Here is a 19,939-nt window from a genome sequence, read left to right as displayed (position 1 = left end):
TTGGGCGAAAATTTCGACTGTGTAATTAGACGGAATGACTAAAATCAGAAAAAGTGTTAGAAGTTAAATTAGTTTTCTTGTTTTTTGTTTTTTTAATGTTGACTGTCGTTGAATATCCAATGACAACGATCTACTAGTCGAATATTCAACAGTTATCCTATCCCGTTGATTATCCGATAGTTTCCTATAATCCCTCTTGTCGTCGAATATTTGACCTATCCTATCCCGTTGATTATCCGATAGTTTCCTATAATCCCTCTTGTCGTCGAATATTTGACCTACATTTTTTATCGTCAATATCTGATGATCTGTACAATATGAAAATGTGTTGTCCAATTTCCTACAAATGGTAAATAACCATTGCATAACATTCAATTCCACCATTAATGGCATTTTGCGCTGACAATGTCTAATCTGGGATCAATTTCACTAATTAAAATAAATACAACATTAATACTATAATTAAATATAAAATTATTAATATGTAATCTATATATATATATATATATTTAAATATTAATATTAATATAATATTATAGGATTATAATATAAATTATATATATAAAGTTATTACATATATTATTATAATTATAATGTGTGTGTGTGCGCGCGAGTGTGTCCTAACATCATATAACTTTGACATAGTTGCTATACGTACTAGTGACAATTGTTTTGAAAGGTTTTAGGCTTATTTTGAGGTTAATGTTTGAAAAAAATCATCACTAAAAGTTTGGTAACAAAAAATGTCACATAACATCCCTCAAGGAGTCCAAGGATATGTGGGATTAACATTGAGGGCTTCTGAGGATGGAAAATGTTATTGCCTTTGTAGAAAATACAATGGCTTGAGGCCAAGGAGAATTCTAATAACATCAGCTAAAAATGATTGTAGAGAGTATGGAAACACCAAAGGCGGACATGAATATCGTACAAGTTATTTATTATATGTCTTTGTATTGTAGATTGTTTTTGTAAATGTTTATATGTATATTGTATTTTAGATTGTATGTCTTTGTATTGTAAATTGTATTAAGTTTCTATTGTAAATGTATTTTATAATATTCTTTTAGGAGGTGTTTGAACTATGTTGTCATCTTGATGTGGACTAGAAATATTATTTGATTATTTTCATTAGGGTCAATTAAGGGGTTAGGTCAAGTTAGGGGTTAATTAATTTATGGGCTTAGGGATAAGGAGTTATTGTTTAAGGGTTTTTAAGGGGTTAGGGGTTAAGGGATTAGGGGTTAGGGGTTTAAGGACTTAGGGGAATGGGGTTAAGGTTTTAGGGGGTTAATGTATATTGTTTAGGGGGTTAATTTGGACCTACAAGATTTAGAGATTAATCAATATGGGTTTTATGGAGCATTATTAATAAGTTTTTAAAGTACATTACACAAGATATAACATTAAGAAAGAATATGGCATTACAGTGATGAATGCAAAATAATATCAATATGCTTTTTTACTATGGTCATGACTAAATATCACAAAAAGTGTCCCACTTCCTACATGTGAAGAAAATTAACATCTTTTTAGATTTTTTCAACATTCTTAAATATCTTGATAAATTGCACAAGCATCATAACTGATTTTATTGTCGTCTGCCAGCATTTAACGCGGTTGCAACAATCAATGATGAAGCCTTGGAGGCCACCTGAATCAACGACCCCGGATAATAGCGGACCCCCTACATCCTCCAACGTTAACGAAGGGGGCATGGAGGGGGGAAGGGGATCGAAAAAGTGGATTTGATGAATCCCTCTTTTTCTACGCATCACTCCCGCAAAGATTGCAGCCCCCCTCCACTCAATACCACTTACTACTCCCGCCCCCGCACCCCGCAAACCACTCTTCCGCCACTCATTTCTCCCGCCATTTGACATCCTGCTATTCTCACCACTTGCCAATATCCCGCCATATTTAATCATCGCTATCCCTTCCGCTAAACTTAGAAAATGATCGTTGCTCATTAAACTCTTGCCAACGTTCATTTGCATTTTCCACACCAATAACGGTTAAACTAACAAATAAAACGTTATTCGATCCTAATAAACTATGTTATCCTTTTCAAATTGCCAATTTTCTCAATTCTACCTATCACTACAATTCGCGAGAACGCCACTGCAAGCAGAATCCCAGCTAACAACGACCTCTAACAGCGATATTTCTGGGTAACTCTATCTCTATTTTATCAACGTTTTGTTTTTCTAACGGCTTCCCATAAAGGAAAAGTGAAAGTGCATGTAGATAATATTTTGTTGCCCCTATCATTAATTTAGATGAACTCCCACTGGTTGACACTCAGTTTAATTGTAGAGACCAATTGTGAGTTCAATCTGTACGAACTTCATAATTGGACATTTCAAAAGTTTGAAAACGTCAGTAATGAGTTATGTTTTTGGGAATCCCTATTGCCTTAGTTCTGCTTCCCTCAAACTCATCATTTACAACTGAGTCAATTTTCCAAGCCCTCCAACTAAACCCTCAGGACTCTTTACACCCTTTTTTTTCAAATGATCTAGTGGAAATCTATCAGAAACTTACTTTCCCACATAGAGCTCACATATTTAAGTCATTTTTATTAGAAAACTCAGAATTACCCAGAACTAACCCTCCTTACTCCTCGGGAATGTTTCTTGATATTTCTAGGCAGGTTATTTCCTTAGTTTCTTGTCTATTAGGATATCCTAGTGACCAGTGGGTTGATGAAGTCATTTTGGGATTTCTACCAGTGTTTTCTTCTAGTAAAAAACCTTCAATTATGTTCAACTACAGTTAGTTTATTTTTGATATTATTCATGATCAATTTTTAAAGTTCAATGCTGAAATATCATTTAACCACCAGTTAGTCTTAGTTTACTTGTTCTTATATCATCAATCTAAAAGATTCAACTTTCGTTTACAAAAGTTGGATGCTGAAGGTAAACCTCTTTCAGTGATCCATTGGACATCTTTGGTGAGGAAAACCTTGAAGAGTTTTCTTTTAGTGATTTTGTTAATCAATTCTTCTATATAGCTACTTGTTTGTTAAACAATGATGTAGTCCCCAGGATTTCAACAGAGATCAAGATAATTTTTCATTTGAGTGAGAAGACAAAGGTTGGAGACTGGTATTTATACCAAAATTTCACTGAACTCGGGATTTATGGCTACGAGCTTCAACCATACAAATTGCTAGTATTCCTCCCCATAAGGATTTTTTCTCTTGATTACATTAGACAAATGCTTTACATGGATGAGGTTCATTTTGTTTCCAGAAAACAAAAAACTCAGTTTAAATTGAAAGCGCAAGTTGGTCCATTCATAGTCAACACCAGAGCTGTAGAGAAAGAGGTCAATGAATTATTGAGCCAGATGAATTTTAAGTTAAGTTTTAGTTGGTCATATGATCCATTAGGAGTAATCTCATCAATGAGAATTGCTCAGAAATTTGTACCATATATGCATGTGGTAGAACCTAAAATTGAGTAGTTTTCCAACATGGAAGAATGGGCAGAGAATACATTCCAAGAGATTGAAGAGCCAGTTTCTAGTAAAAAAACAGTGGAAACTCCAAGGATGATAGAGAAAGAGCTAAAGAGACTAAGAGAAAGTGTATCTCCAACAGGGTCATAGTTACAAAAATCAACATTCAAAGCATTTAAAAGGAGAAAAACTATAAATGTTGAAGAAGAATCTTTGGAAGCTCAAACTTTTGAAGAGCTCACTACGGTTGTAATATCAGAACAATCTCCTTTTTCATTACAATAGATTCCTAAAAACACATTGGATTCTCCTTCTTGTCCTTCTCCAAAATAGAAAAATATTTTTGCAAAGTTCTTAAGAACGAAGAAGAAAAATGACACCCTATAGTGACTTCAAACATAAATCCAAGCAGAGCCTCGTGATTGTAAACATCACCAAGATGAGACTTCCGGCTATCAAATAATTGAATCTTGGAAAATACAAGAGAACCCATAAAGAGAACGAAATAAATGAAGAGGATAAAAGGAACATGAGGGACCTCTATCTCCTACTTCAAGATAATGATTTCTACTATAACAATTAAAAAAATGGATTGATTGGAGTTTTTATTTATTTGTGTAGCGAGTTTAACTTCAAATTATTAATATAAATTTATTTTAATTTTGTATTTATAATATATTAAGAGGGTTTAAAATAAAAAAAATTAAAAATTATATCAAGTTTATATTGAATGTGAATATTTTAACATTTTATTTGTAAATGATATATTTTGTTGTTATTAAAAAATTTAATTTTTTTTTTATATTAGAAAATATAAAAGTATATATTTTTAATTATTTTTTTTTTTTTTGTATATATGGAAAAATAATATAACATAATATTATTTAATTTAAATATTAAAATATTTTATTTATGGTTAACATTTAAATATTTAGAGTAGATTTGGAGAGATCACATCAAATAATTTTTTAATTATAATATTTTAAATCTACACAAAAAAATTATGCATATTTTCATATCACATCATAAAAATGAGTTGTTTTTAGTGAAATATTTTGGAAGTTTTTCAGGTCTAATTTCTATAAAATCCGGTAGGAATTTATTGAAATCACAAATATTGATGGGTAACTCCTGAACAATCAAAGTGCCCTAGGGTTTTTCAGGGTGCTGAATCTATATATATATATATATATATATATTAAAAAAACTAGTTTAAATAACACAAATCAATTTTTCACCTCAATTGTTTCTGCCAGATTCCGGCACCTGAAAATCCGTGCGACCCCCTTGTTTATGGGACAAGGGACCCACCTCCGTGTAACAATTTGACTGTTAAATCTACCAAGACATACATACTCTACCCGTCTAATTTTAAACTTATAAATTTAAAAATATATATATATATATATATATATATATATATTATATATAATTAATAAAAATTATATTAATATATAAAATAAAAAATAAATTTATTAATACAACTAAATATACTGGACACCTCACTTCTCCAAAACAAACAAACAAAACCAAACCGTATTTGATTTAATCGTAATGTTTAAATACAGCGTTGGAATTTCAAAAGTGTGTGATGACACTTTATCAAAAACTTTGTTTGCGTGTAAACTCATGCAACGAATTTACACACACGTCGTTCTCAGGGAAGATTTGATTTTTAATCCCTTGTATATTCATTCAGTAATTAATGATGCAACCCATAGGTTTTCAGAGATTTTTCGTTTTAACTAAATAAAGAGTAAGATACTGGTTTAATTTAAAAATTTATTTATTTATTTATTAAAAATTAACTAAAATTATATTTTAACGAGATAAAAAAAGTTTATGAGACTAATTATTTATGAGACTAGTTATCTCATAAAGTACTATAATGATCAAGAGCTTTCGAATTTTTTTCGATTTGTTTCTATTTTGAAAAAAAGTAATGTTAATTTACAATTCATACCCATAAACTAAAAATCCATAAACACTTTAATCGTTAATCCCATAACTCTACCTTTACATCCATTTTAAAAAACATATAATAATTCAAACAAAAAACTTTCATTAAATTTTCTTTTAACTAAATGAAAACTAAACCCCACACGCATGCATTTCACTAAAATGAACTGCCACAAACGTAAGTTACAGTCATGCAATATACTGCCACACTTCCACGAGAATAGTCAATCAAGGACGTGCTCATGCAAGGAATTTCCACACTTGTCCACAAGTCAACCGGAGACGTTGTGCGAATTTCCACACTTACCATATCAACAAATTTCACGAGAGCGGTCAATTAACCACAAACGTCGTGCTCTTGCAAGCAATTGCCACAGTTATCCACGAGAATAGTCAATCAACCACAAACGTTGTGGTCATGTAATCAATCAACCACAGACGTTGTGGTCATGTAAGAATTTTCCACACTTCTCCACGATTTAATATTCAATCAACCATTGGCGTGGTGCTCATGCAAGGAATTTCCACACTTATCATATCAACAAATTTCGAGAGAAAAGTTAATCAGCCACAAGCGTTGTCGTGCCACAGTTGTCCACGAGAATAGTCAATCAACCACAGACGTTGTGGTCATGGAAGGAATTTCCACACTCGAGAAGGAGAATAGTCAATCAACCACAGACTTTGTGATCATGCAACGAATTTCCACACTTGTGGACCATTGAAGGTTCAATCAACCATTCACGTGAAGAAATTTCCTCACGTCTCGTGGTCCTTATTAAATGCTAAAGTCTTGAATACGGAATAATTGTGTCTATCACAAACAATGAAGTCCAATCAATCCCTTTTTTCATAAAGTCTATTGGAACCATATAAGATATAATGATTCCCACCATTAGTTTATGATAAAAGTGACGATTCTTCAATGACTTTGTAAAAAGTTTAAAAAACAATACACGTAAATTTGAATTGATTTATAATTATTAAATTATTTTTATTATTAAATTTATTGTGAAGCCAGTGTTTTGATGTTTATTTAACAAAATTGTATTTTAAATTTATATGGTTGTTTATTAAGTAAATTATATTTTAAAGTTATAATGTTATTTTTATTTAAATTATGTTTTTATTTTTATTTTTAAATTATCCATTGAACATAATGTCAAATGAAAATTATATAGCTAAAAAAAGTTCAACTAACTGTTTTTGAAAGGAAATGAGATTAATAACATAAGTTTATAGTGTTGAGATACATTGTTTAAATAGAACATTTTGTAAATAGAAACTTATAAAAATATACTCACTATTCTAAAATTGATGTACTTATAGACAAAAAAGACTATTCTAGTAGAATAATTCTAGGCATCATTGATGGTTGGTTAGAATCTCTAATCTCTTTACTAATCTATTTTTAGACATCAGTGATGGTTGGTCAACTATGGTTAGTCAGTTAGAATCTCTAATCTCTTTGTTAGAATGGTCAGAAATTGATATACATGAAGACAGAAAAAACTATTTTAGTAGAATCTCTAGGCATCATTGATAGTTGGTCAACTATAGTTGGTTAGAATCTCTAATCTCTTTGCTACAATAACCAGCTTGCTATCTATATTATAATATTTTCTTCTATTTGATAAAATTCTCCTGTTCTCTTCTACTTCTATATATTGTTTACAATATTAAAATAATATTTAAGTTTGTGCTGGCTTAATACCATGATCCATCAAATGTGTCAAATATATTGAAAACTATAACTCCCTTTTGTGTATACTAGCGTCATATCAAATCAAGGGAATACCCACTCTCAAACAAAATAATTTTTTTTATTATATTTGAATTTACAATTTAATATTAATATTTTTCATTTTGAACGAGTCTTTTGAAAAATAAATAAACCTAAATCAAATGAAAAGAGAATAAAAAGCAGCCCGGAAAAAAATACAGATTCATGATAAAAGGTCTGAGAAGATACGAGCAGCTCCATTCATCAAAAACTTTACGAGGCCCAGCATTATTATCGGAGCAGCAACAGCAGCGAAGAGCGTTGAGGTCATGTCGTGCGCTGCGACGGCGATGAAGATGAAACAATTAATGAGAAGCATGCTACTTACCTTCACTCTATTGACGTGTCTGCACCTCTCAGTGGGTCAACAGATAAATTTTACAGCTGGTGTTTGGCATGGGGAGAGTTGTGGGACTGGGAATAGCCAGTATACAAACGGTAGCCTCTTCCAGCATCAACTTAACCAGGTTTTGGAATCATTGGTGGTCAACGTTTCCAGGACTGGATTCAATACCTCGAGTGTTGAGCCTGACAAAACAGCAATGATTCTGTTTATGGGCTTCTCCAGTGCAGGGGAGATTTAAATTCCTCGGACTGCCAACAGTGCGCATTAACGATAAAAGCAGTGCTTCTTGAGACATGTCAAAACAGTACTTCTGGATTCATTCAACTCGAAGGCTGCTTCTTACGTTACGACAATCATTATTTTTACAATTACAGTGAGGGTGCCCAGCCTTATACTGTTGCCTTCAACCAGGGCACCACTGCCCTGCCGTTCCCATGGGCTGTTTTAAACGTCGTCTCAAATATTACCCAAACGGCCGTGCGGAGTCCCAACTTTTTTGTTGCACATGTATTCGAAGAGTCTTCTTCGCCTTCGAAGCAAATCTACAGCTTAGCCCAGTGTTGGACAGATCTGTCCCAAGAGGGCTGCCAGTCTTGCTTATATGCCGCTCAGTCGAATATAACATTTGGATCCCCAACCGGATCAAATGGAGCACGCATATATTCTATGGGCTGCAAATTGCGTTACGAGATTTATAATTTATATAAATCTCCATTCCAAATAATCGTCATTGCATCCCCCTGGACCCCCTTTGTGGCACGCATTTTATGGGCAGTGTTGCCACCACATTACAAACTTAGGTCCAATGCGACAATACCTCTGAATAAAGAAGATAATCAAGCTCCACACCCAACAAATGGTGGATGATATCCATAAAGTGCCAATGCATTACAATATATGGTCGGATCCATTTCTTCTTTCTCTGAGGTTGTTTCCTGGTGTATATCCTCTTCTTTTGATGTTTATTGATCATTTTCTTCCTCCTCTTCACAATCTATGTAAATTAATTTCCTCGCAGCACACTTATGACCTTTAGTGTATTTGCTATCACAATTGTAACAAATCCTTTTGCTCATTTTTATTCTAATTATTGTGGTATCAACCTTTTAGGTTGTGGAAGGCTATGAGCAACAACACTTCCATCTTTATAGTTGTGAGTGGTAGAATTCCTTGTTGCCATAATTTTTCTTTCAATTTTTCTTTCCAACCTGAATGCCTCCTCCAATGAATCAAATTCCCAAAGACAAACCTCATTTTGGATGTTATCCTTTAAAGTCCCTATGAAGACATCAACCCTATGCTCCTTTGGAATATCATTTACCCTTATATTCAAATTTTTGAAGTCATCAATGTGCTCTGCATTGAACATTTTTGTTTGAGATTTATCAATTGGCTAAAGACGCTGTTGCTCTTTGTATCCTCATAATGTGCTATCATTTACTCCGTAAAAATTCACCAAGTGACAATTTGTTTACGAGAGAAAAGCCATTGATAACATACAAACTAATTGGCTTCTAAATATAAAGTTTCAATGCGTACCTTTTGTGTTTTTTTCACATTACGGAGATCGAAATATTGCTCCATCTGTAGTATTCATGTTACGGGATCATTTCCATCAAACTTCTTCATATCGGTCTTTGGAACATGGTGGGTATTTTAATCCAATGTTGGAGTCTATGAAATCATGATTAAAATTTATTTTGTTCTCATCATGAGTTTCCTCTACTACCTTTTCGCCATTAGGAATTATTTCTTGTAGCAACTTTGTCAAATCTTCCATGTCTTTCTTCAAATCTTCCATTTTTCCTTTTAATATTTCTTCTATACCATTGATCTTAGCTTCCCTGCCAATATTCAAACCATTAATATTATATTTGATTCCATTCTTCAAACCATTCATCTTAGCTTCAGTTGCCTTTTTTGAGAGTGAAATTTGTTGCACTTGGTTTCATAATTTTGATATATCATGTTTCATTTCTTCCTCATCTTCATGTGTCATAGTAGATATTTTGGGGTGCTTACTAGGTGTTTCCATTTTATTTCTTCGGGTCAATTAACGATAATTATGCTTCACAATTCCCTTTGAATCACTTCAAACTACTTTTTGAAACAAAACTTACGCAAAATTTAAAAAAAAAAAGTATAAACGTTCTTTTTTTGCTTTGTAGCAGATCGATATTGAATCTGATGTATCTCTGTAGTTTAGGATATCCAAGGTTTGAAACTATGTCTTGTGGGAGCCCTCTGAGACCTCTTTCCAACCCCACAAGTCTTGTCAATATTGCATTCTCCAAGAAAGCGTTATGCCCAGTATCCCACGATGACCTAATTATAGATTTGTTCAGTAGAGTGAACTTGTACGAAGTACCACGTATCACTGTTTCGACCTTCGGCCCTGAAAATGATACCCAAAAAACTACACTCTGTTTTTTTGTTTTTTTTTTTTTTTGTCACTTCTTATGAAATTTGAATCTGATGCTTAGAGATAAATTTATGACGAGTTTCCCCAGGTCACCTATTTTAGATCTAATTCTGGAGCCTGCAACAACCATAACTTCTTCGGATGATATCTCTGAAAATAAAGTGAGATAAGATCAAAAATTTGTACACAAGGTTCACTAAGATTTCGGCTCAAATAGGTTTTAATTTCAGATTCTGAAGCTTTGTATAAAAAAATTTATAGCGAAAATTCTATGATGATTGGATTGAAGCAGCGAAACCCTAGAATCCAGAACTCTGATACCAAATGTTATGCAACCATATCACAAAATAAAAGAAAGGATAGATCAATGAATTCAAAATTAGCTTATTCGAGGGGGAAAAATCCCTTACATTACACAGATGAACAATTATTCGATGATACAAATGACAATACCTCCTTTCTATATATATGAGTCTAAGGGGTCACAATATAATCAGAGCCTACATACCAATAATAATGTAAGGGCACAACAATAACAATAGTAGGCTTCTATGGGGCACAATAATAACAATATTGGGACTACATGGGCACAACCATACAATAAAGGGGTTACACTAATAAAAATATGGGACTACACTAGTAGTATAGGGACCTAACATATAGACAGTTGAACAAAGTGACCATCAAGAACATGTATCCATTGTTGAGGATTGATGACTTGTTCGATCAGTTGAAGGGAGAAGTAGTGTTCTCGAATATTAATCTTAGATCCGGAGATCACCAGATATGCATCAAAGAGGAGGACATTTACAAGACAACTTTCTGGACTAGGTATGGGAATTATGAGTTTATTGTAGTTCCATTTGGCTTAACTAATGCTCCAACTACATTTATGTGCTCGATGAATAGTGTGTTGCATCCGTATTTGGATAAGTTTCTTATTGTGGTCATTTATGACATATTGGTATACTCTAAAAATGAGGAAGAGAATGCCAATAATTTAGTAACAGTGTTGAGGCTCTACTTGGGGCATGTTGTCTCCAAGGAGGGAATTGCAGTAATTCAGAAAAGATAAGGGCCATCATGGAGTGGGTAGCTCCAAAGAATTTAGATGAGGTGAGATCTTTCATGGGATTAACAGGCTATTACAGGAGGTTCATCAAGAACTTCTCACAGATTTATTATCCTATTACATCGTTGCAAGGAAAGGTATGAAGTTCGAATGGATAGAGGAGTGTGAGGCTAGTTTTGAGCAACTTAAGCAGTTATTGACACATGCACCAATGTTAAAGATTGCAGATCCAGAAAAAGAGTTTTTAGTATGCACAGATGCTTGCAAGAAAGGACTTGATGGATTCCTTATGCAGGATGGACAGGTGGTATGCTATGAGTCGTGAAAACTGAATGAGAATGAGAGAAGCTACCAACAATATATGTTTTGTGCCATATAATGTATTTTTTCCTAGTATTGATCACAGACAAATTGACCTTTTGTTGCATGAGTGTTTTCTCCAAGAATCCCTAAAAGCGAGGGGCACTATTGTCATTCATATCATACAAAATGAAGGAAATTGAATACCTTTCTTTTGCACATTTCATTCTCCTTGCAAGCTCACTCAATTCTTCCTAGGACAACAAAAAGGAAAAAAATTCATAGCACAGATTTTCTACAAAATTCTCATAGCTCAGGCTCATTTTAAAAGATTAAAAGATACATAATTTGTATAGTGGAAAGACCAAAAAGACCTTTTGTACCCCAAAGAAGATAGAGAACTTTCATATCTCAGTTCTCAAGTTCAAATTGCAAGCTCACTCAATTCTTCCTAGGACAACAAAAAGGAAAAAAATTCATAGCATGGATTTTCTACAAAATTCTCATAGCTCAGGCTCATTTTAAAAGATTAAAAGATACATAATTTGTATAGTGGAAAGACCAAAAATACCTTTTATACCCCAAAGAAGATAGAGAACTTTCATATCTCAGTTCTCAAGTTCAAAGCCACACAGTAAAGCTTGAACCCATTAAAAAATTACATGTATTTTGAGAAATAAGTAGATCCCACATAACCCCCTGCCATGGCCTTTTTGACATTGCTTCTGAACACTTTTGGGTTATCTCTCATCACAACAACAACTTCCTGGTTAAGGGGATCCTCGTGATTTGGTTGTTGCAATCAATATCACACTCACCATGGTAAGTACTATATTTGAACATAAATACAAAATTTTAATAGAATTGAAAGCAATAACTCAAAAAAAAAAAATCCCTATACCAGAGATATCATAATAGAAGGTAGCCCCACAATCTTCAAAAGCTAAGTGCAAATGCTTTGTAACGAGACATATTAGCATCAATAATATGCTATGCTTTGAAAATATGTAGAAATCAGGAAACTTAGTGTGAAGAGATGATCCAACCCATAATGCACACCAACATCATATAAAGAATGTGAAAGCTAAGAAGGTCCAAGCAGGAAGCAACACCTTTCCACCAATTAGTCTTCCCCTTCTTCAAAATGATGCTTTAAGAAGAAATCTAGACACAGATTTGGAGATTGTAGATGTACAAAATTATAATAGAAAAGGTGTTACAGAAGCTAGTAGGGCTCCCATAGACAACCAATCCATTGGTCTCGGAGAAAATCTGAATGCCACTGTGGAGAATAGAGTCAGAAACAAAGATTATGTCAGATGTAGCCAGAATAATGATGTCCTGTTCACGAACATGAATGCAGGCCAACATCATATTAGCAGTAGCACAAAAGAAGATAGAAGCATAGTCACATTGCATGCAAACCCAGACAAGTCCTCAAGAAAATTGCACAGCACAGGGAAATGTAAATCCATCTTCACAACCTGTGTATTCAAGAGGATTGGGGCATGCACAACATTTTGCTGGTTCCCAACATGTGCTGAAGCCAATAGCAGAGAATACACAACAACTTGTGCCTATTCCATCTATTGATTGGAGCGTGCACAACATTTCGTTGGTTCCCAACATGAGCTGAAGCCAATAGCACAGAATACACAACAACTTGTGCCTGTTCCATCTGTTGCTTTTCAACGAGATCAACAAGATAAGATGGGAATGGAAGAAATATAATACAGTTCAAAGAAGCAGTCAAACCTCAAAACCAATCACTATGACAGTTAGCACTAGGCGAAGGAGATTCTATGCCGCAGAAAGATCTGAGAAGTGGCAAAGTAACGAAATCTAGCAAAACTAATCCCTAACTACCTTCGCTTAATTGATCGAACGACTGAAAAACTAATCCCTAACTACCTTCGCCTGATCTGATCTAACGATTGAACAACTTTCAATCGTCTAACAAATAATCCAATGGCCTACAATAATAACACGAGGAAAGTTATTTTCAGATGGAACGCCTTACGACTTAATTATAATTCTATTTTATGTTATTATTATTCATAATTATAAACAAAATTATATATATGTTAAACATATATAAATTAAAAAATACATAAACATATTACCATTTACCTAAACATAAAGATTCACCTCCATTTCACCATGGAGATTCTTAATTTATAAATAAGTTTTGTTATAATATTATATTCCAATAGCATGGTTTATTACTACTATATGTCTACAAAACTCTAACTCATTCCATATGACACTTGTTCATATAACATTTTGTTTTAATTAATCAAATTAATTAAAATGGAAAAAATGGCATAACTATTTTGAAGATAACTCTCAACCTTTAATTTTTGTACACTATTAAAAATACTCTAGAATATTAGGTGGAGATTAAATCTCTACCATCTACCTAATACTTATTGATAGTTAAATTAAAATTCGAAAAACTCTATTCCAAAATAAACATACTTATCAACATAATTATAAATAAAAATAACATTATAATTTTTAATTATACAAATTTTATATATATATAATTTTAATTTTATAAATTTATTTTTTTTAAATATCATTATTTTTAAACAAATAATTATTAGAAAACATTAAATTCTGTTCGATTATTTTTAACAAAACTTTAAAATTATAAATTAATTATAATAATCAAATAATATATGTGCATCACGCTTTCGTATACAAAATTTTTAATATATAATAAATTCAAAAGTTTATGTATAAATAAAAACGTCTTAATTATAAATTTTAATAATCAATTATAATAATTACAAGATTATAATGCCGACAATGCAAGTTCCCATTCCACGCCTATAAAAAGCCTATTACGTGTATGGAGCCCATTCCACGCCTTTCAGAAATACGGTAGGTAAACGCGGTTTTCAAAAATTCCATATTTGATGACGAGGCCTAGGGTTTTGAATTTGACTGGGGAGGTTTTGATGATTATACTATCTGTTTATGATAAAAATGACGAGTATTCAATGACTTAGGGACGAGTCTTCAATGACTTGGTAAAAAAATAAAAAAACAAGATGCGTAAATTCGAATCTTTTACAATTATTAAATTATTTCGAATATTTTTTACCAAGTCTATTGTGAAGTAAATCTGCCTTAGTCTTTATAGGCAGTTACTGAGCAAAATTATATTTTAAATTTTAAATTTTATTTATTTATTTTGAGCACTTTGTATTATGTTTTATTTCTTTGAAAAGAAATCAAATGAGTAATACAAATTGAGAGTCTTGATATCTTTAAAAGTTTGTCTAATTAAACATCTTATAAATAAAAATTTATAAAAATACAATAGTTAGGTTGGATGTTGATATATATTAATATGAAAAAACCAAAATATAATTAATACCGTAAGCAAAAAAAACCAGTGAGTTATAATATCTATTGGGTAATATGAAAAAACCAAAATATAGTTAATACTGTAAGCGAAAAAAACCAGTGAGTTATAATATCTATTGGGTAAAATAGTTAAGCATTTGCATGGATTGGTCATTATTCTCATGGTCCAAAAACAGATGTTGAGTTGATCATTTCGCAGCAATAGTCAATATAAAACGCATACTTTCAATATTTCCCATAGATTTGATAGAATTTCTCTTGTATTTCCTTATACTACCTGCAATATTGAACTGATATTTGGTTAGAATAGTCAATATAAAGTACATACTTTCAATATTTCTCTTGATTTGATAGAATTTCTCTTCTCTTTCCTTATACTGCCTGCAATATTGAAATGACTTTTAACCTTATTGGCTTCATGCGATGATGAATAAAGTAACTGTGCATGAGTCAAATATAATACAAACCAAAAACCCTTTTAATGTGCGCTGACATTATATCAAAAGAGAAATGTCCACCCCTCACCACCCACCGCTTATTTTTGATGAATCTATTTATTATTTTACAATTTTACAATTTAATATTAATATTTTCCAATTTGAACCAGTCTTCTAATTTTTTAACTCACATAAAAACTTATAGAATGAAAAGATAATCATAAAAATTTTAAGCTATTTAAGGCTTTATGTTATATAAATAAAAAAGTTTTAAGTCATATAGTGATCTAGTTTATAAAATTATTAGGTTATATAGTCATTAGGTTATTTATTCATATTTAGATTAATATTAGAGTTATATAGCCATATATATTATTATTATTATTAAGTTATATGTCTTATATATTAACATTATTTTGTCATATAGTGTCATTAACTTATAGTATCATATTTGTTAATATTAATATATTTACATTAGTTTTAGATAATAATTTTATATAAAGATTATGTCTTATAAAGGTATGATATTAAAATATTTATTTTAGTTTTTTTTTATTGATATAGGCTTTAGGGTTGATTTTGATTAAATCTAATATATATATATGAAGTTGTAGGCTTGATTGTTATTAATTCTAATATATATATATGAATTTGTTTAGACCTTAGGTTAGATAAATACTTAGTTATGTCTTTAGGTTATATAAATATTAATGTTATTAGGTTTTTGATTTAAATATTAAAATATTAAAATTTATATTCTAGTTTCTAGATATTATTACCATTAGGGTTTCAGGTTTTTTTTTTTTTTTAAAAAAAAAAAAAATTTGATATTATTATCATTATTTATTTTAGTATCTAGATAATTATATGATTTTAAAATTATTTTAAAATGTTTAGTTTAATGATTTTGTTTTAAAGTTACTAAATAAATAAAATTAATTTATTAAAATTAAAATCAATAAATAAAATTAAAATTAAAATTAAAATTAAAATTAGGTTTCATTATTTTTCCAGCCGACCTGTGCTTTGCCTCTATTATTCTGCCCTCATAAGTATTTATTCCCTCCATCTGGCTCTTCTTTTTATCATCTTTCTCTTCATCTTTCTCTTTTCCCTGATGATGGATCCCATTTGGGATTCGAAACGTTGGTGTAAAAACTGCATTACTGTGGGTTCTCCGATCAGAAATTCAATCATAAAAAATGAAAGTTGCCCCTGAAAAAAAAACCATGATAAAATGTCAAGTTAGGTTGAACTTTGCCAGGCCTGAAAATATACGAGCAACTCCATTCATCAAAAGCTTTGCAAAGGCCCAGCATTAATATAGGAGCAGCATCGAAGAGCGTTGAGCTCGTACCCTGTGCTGCAATGGCGACGAAGATAAAACTACTAATGAGAAGCATGCTGGTTACCTTCAGTCTATGTACGTGTCTGCGCCTTTCAGTCGGTCAACCATTTCTGAATGGGTACGGTTGTGGGAATAGTCAGTATACAAATGGTAGCCTCTTCCAGCATCATCTTAACCAGGTTTTGGAATCATTGGTGCTCAACATTTCTACTAGTGGTTTCAATACCTCTAGTGTTGAGGGGCAAAACAGTAATGATTATGTTTATGGGCTTCTCCAGTGCAGGGGAGATTTAAATACCTCTCTCCGCCAACAGTGCACAACCACAATAAAAACAATGCTTCTTGAGAAATGTTAAAACAGTGCAGGGGAGATTTAAATACCTCTCTCCGCCAACAGTGCGCAAACACGATAAAAACAATGCTTCTTGAGAAATGTCAAAACAGTACTTCTGGATTCATTCAACTGGATGGCTGCTTCATACGTTATGACGATCATTATTTTTACAATTATAGTGCTGAGGGTATCCAGCCTTATGCTTCTAAATGCAACGCGCAGACCGTTACCCGCCTGAAACGTTCGATTCTGATGTTTTAAACGTGCTCTCGAATATTAGCGAAACAGCCGTACGAAATCCCAACCATTTTGCTGCACATGAATTCCAATCGTATGCTTCGCCTTCTTGGAAAATCCTTGGCTTAGCCCAGTGTTGGAGAGATCTGTCCCGAGCGAGCTGCAAGTCTTGCTTATCTGCTCTCTCAAGTATAAAATTTGATCAGTCAAACGGATGCCCATACGGGTCATTTGGAGCAGATTTCTATAGTATGGGCTGCGATCTGCGTTACGAGATTTATCCATTTTTATCGACTCCGACTCCATCATCCGGTATGTTCCTTCACATAGCGTTTACATTCTACAATGATGTTTTGTACATTTTGGTGAAATTAAAGATGAGGCCCAACTTAATGCTAACACTTCGTGTGCAAATTGGCAGAGGACATTAATGCTCCTATCCCCTTGCCACCGGTTCCATCATCAGGTATCATCCTTCACATAAGAATAAACTGTTTTTGTACATTTTGGTGAAATTATACATTAAATTATACATGCCCAATTTAATGCTGAGGCTTCCTGTGCAAATTGGCAGAGAGCCGTCATGCTCCTTTCCCCTCGCCACCGGCTGCATCATTTGGTATCATCCTTCACATATTTTACAATGATAAGAATAAACTGTTTTTGTACATTTTGGTGAAATTAAACATGACCGATTTAATGGTGAGGCTTCGTGTGCAAATTGGCAGAGGGCAATCATGCTCCTATCCCCTCCACCGGCTCCATCATCCGGTATCATCCTTCACATATTTTACAATGATAAGAATAAAGTTATAAACTAGTTTTGTACATTTTGGTGAAATTTAACATGGCCAATTTAATGCTGAGGCTGTGTGAAAATTGGCAGGAGGAAAAAAACGTAATGTGCTTGAGATAACTCTGGGCGCACTGGCCGTTTCGGTTGGGTTAATTGCCGCTATAGGCCTATTTCGTTTTCACCGAAAACGTTGGGAACGGATTTCTCGAATCAGAGGTTCCAAAATTGCTCAATAGTTCAGTGTGCACCTTATTAGCTTCTATGTGGTGAACTCTTCGCCTATTTCATTATGTAATTGCTTTCGCAGGTGAAGAAGGAGAACGTAACTTGTTGCCTCCTATCGCGAATCTTGAACTGATTTTCAAATACGATACTCTAAGGCAGGCTACCTCCACTTTTAAAGCAGAAAACAAACTTGGTGAAGGAGGGTTTGGATCTGTGTTCAAGGTAAGGGCCTAAAATCATTGCCTTCCATTGAATTACATACTAGTAGGTTATAATGGAGAACAAAAAATAATTTTGAATTTCATTGATCTTCAGGGGGTTCTACCTGACGGTAGAGAGGTTGCAATTAAACGGCTGAATATAGGTTCAAGGCAAGGAGACAACGAATTTCTGAATGAAGCAAATCTGATAACTCGTGTTCCTCACAGGAATCTAGTGAGATTGCTTGGTTGCTCTGTTCAAAGATCAGAAAGACTACTAGTTTACGAATACCTCCACAACAGTAGTCTCGACAAGATTATATTCGGTTTGTTCTCGCTTGCTCTTTAACTGTTTAATCTCTGATTCAATCCTGTAACTGTTCAAGTTTGTGCACGTAGCTTCTTGACTCTTTTACTGTGCTGCAATAATTGTAGATACAACAAAAAGCCATTTACTTAACTGGACAGCTAGGTATGGAATCATAGTTGGAACTGCGCGTGGGCTTGCGTATCTTCACAAGGAGTCTGAGGTTCGAATCATCCACAGAGATATCAAAGCAAGCAATATCTTACTAGACAATAAATACCGACCCAAAATAGCAGACTTTGGCTTAGCCAGACTATTTGCAGAAGATGAGAGCCATGTTAGCACCAGGGTTGCAGGAACTTTGTAAGAAGTCTCTCTACAGTTCAATCTCTTGATGTCCCAAACTCTATTTAATAAATTACGGGATATTAATCAATTACAATAGAGAAACGATCATATAATTTTTAGAGGGTTAAGAGATGAAGATTTGATTGTGCAGTGGTTACATTGCGCCTGAGTACGCCTTACACGGACAGTTGACAGAGAAAGCAAATGTATTCAGCTTTGGAGTGCTTCTACTCGAGATTATCAGCGGAAGAAAGAAGTACTACAGTGTCTCTCAAGACATGGAGTTTCTCATTGAAGTTGTAGGGCACATGTGGACCTCATCTTTAAAGTAGAAATTTTTTTAAAACTATGATTCTATGTTAACTAATGTTTTATGGTTTTGTGGATATTGGTCAATTAGCAGACATGGAGACTGTATACCGCAGAGAAAGCATTGGAAGTTATGGATCCGACATTGGAGGGCAGTTACTCGTGCGAAGAAGGGATTAGAGTGATTAAAATTGGTCTTCTGTGCACTCAAGCAGGCGCAATGTTGAGGCCTTCGATGTCCCATGTGGTGATGATGCTGATAGGTGAGCAACAACAAATTCCTTCACCCACAAGGCCACATTTCGTAGATGAGCAGAGTGTACTGGAAGGTGCTACATTTACTCCTATTCAAGACCTTAACATCACGTCAAGCAACGCTCAGTCGTTGGAAGTAGTGACTTATTCTAGGACACCTTTTAATGTCGACTCTGCAGGTGGTAATCTTTCAATAAGCATTATGGAGGCAAGGTGAAAATCAAGCGGTGCCTTGCTATCATATTTATCGCGATTGATTATGATAAAGCGTGATAAAGCGGTATTTACCCTTCTCATGCTATGGTTTTGAGACAATTAAGCATCAAAAGTCACTCTACTTGGTTTCATGGATTATGATGAGTCAGAGCGTTTGATGATGTAGATTCATTATTGGATATTACATTTGAGCCTGTATAATTAG

The 19,939-nt window shown here is 33.2% G+C and overlaps 1 protein-coding gene across 1 annotated transcript; it reads left to right on the top strand.

Annotated features, from left to right (window-relative positions):
- The first annotated feature begins 7,603 nt into the window (after positions 1 to 7,603).
- On the top strand, positions 7,604 to 19,735 carry LOC149217554 (cysteine-rich receptor-like protein kinase 2). The gene is made up of 10 exons (XM_089390275.1): positions 7,604 to 7,674; positions 7,781 to 8,235; positions 17,064 to 17,390; positions 17,500 to 17,544; positions 17,965 to 18,090; positions 18,182 to 18,321; positions 18,415 to 18,625; positions 18,735 to 18,969; positions 19,106 to 19,253; positions 19,358 to 19,735. The coding sequence occupies exons 1-10, from the start codon at positions 7,604 to 7,606 to the stop codon at positions 19,733 to 19,735; spliced, it is 2,136 nt and encodes a 711-aa protein (XP_089246401.1).
- The last annotated feature ends 204 nt before the right edge of the window (positions 19,736 to 19,939 follow it).

The sequence above is a fragment of the Pinus tabuliformis genome, chromosome 1_1 (genome assembly GCF_031772625.1).
Source record: "Pinus tabuliformis cultivar Carrire ecotype Pingquan chromosome 1_1, CPIR1, whole genome shotgun sequence".
Lineage (NCBI taxonomy): Eukaryota > Viridiplantae > Streptophyta > Pinopsida > Pinales > Pinaceae > Pinus > Pinus tabuliformis.
The sequence above is the reverse complement of the archived record's forward strand: the minus strand, read 5'-3'. Positions and strand labels throughout refer to the sequence as shown.

Coding starts and splice junctions, on each gene's coding strand:
- LOC149217554 (XM_089390275.1), top strand. CDS start 7,604: ATGGGGAGAGTTGTGGGACTGGGAATAGCCAGTATACAAACGGTAGCC. Junction 7,675..7,780: donor TCCAGCATCAACTTAACCAG/GTTTTGGAATCA, acceptor TCTCCAGTGCAG/GGGAGATTTAAATTCCTCGG. Junction 18,626..18,734: donor TCTCGACAAGATTATATTCG/GTTTGTTCTCGC, acceptor CAATAATTGTAG/ATACAACAAAAAGCCATTTA.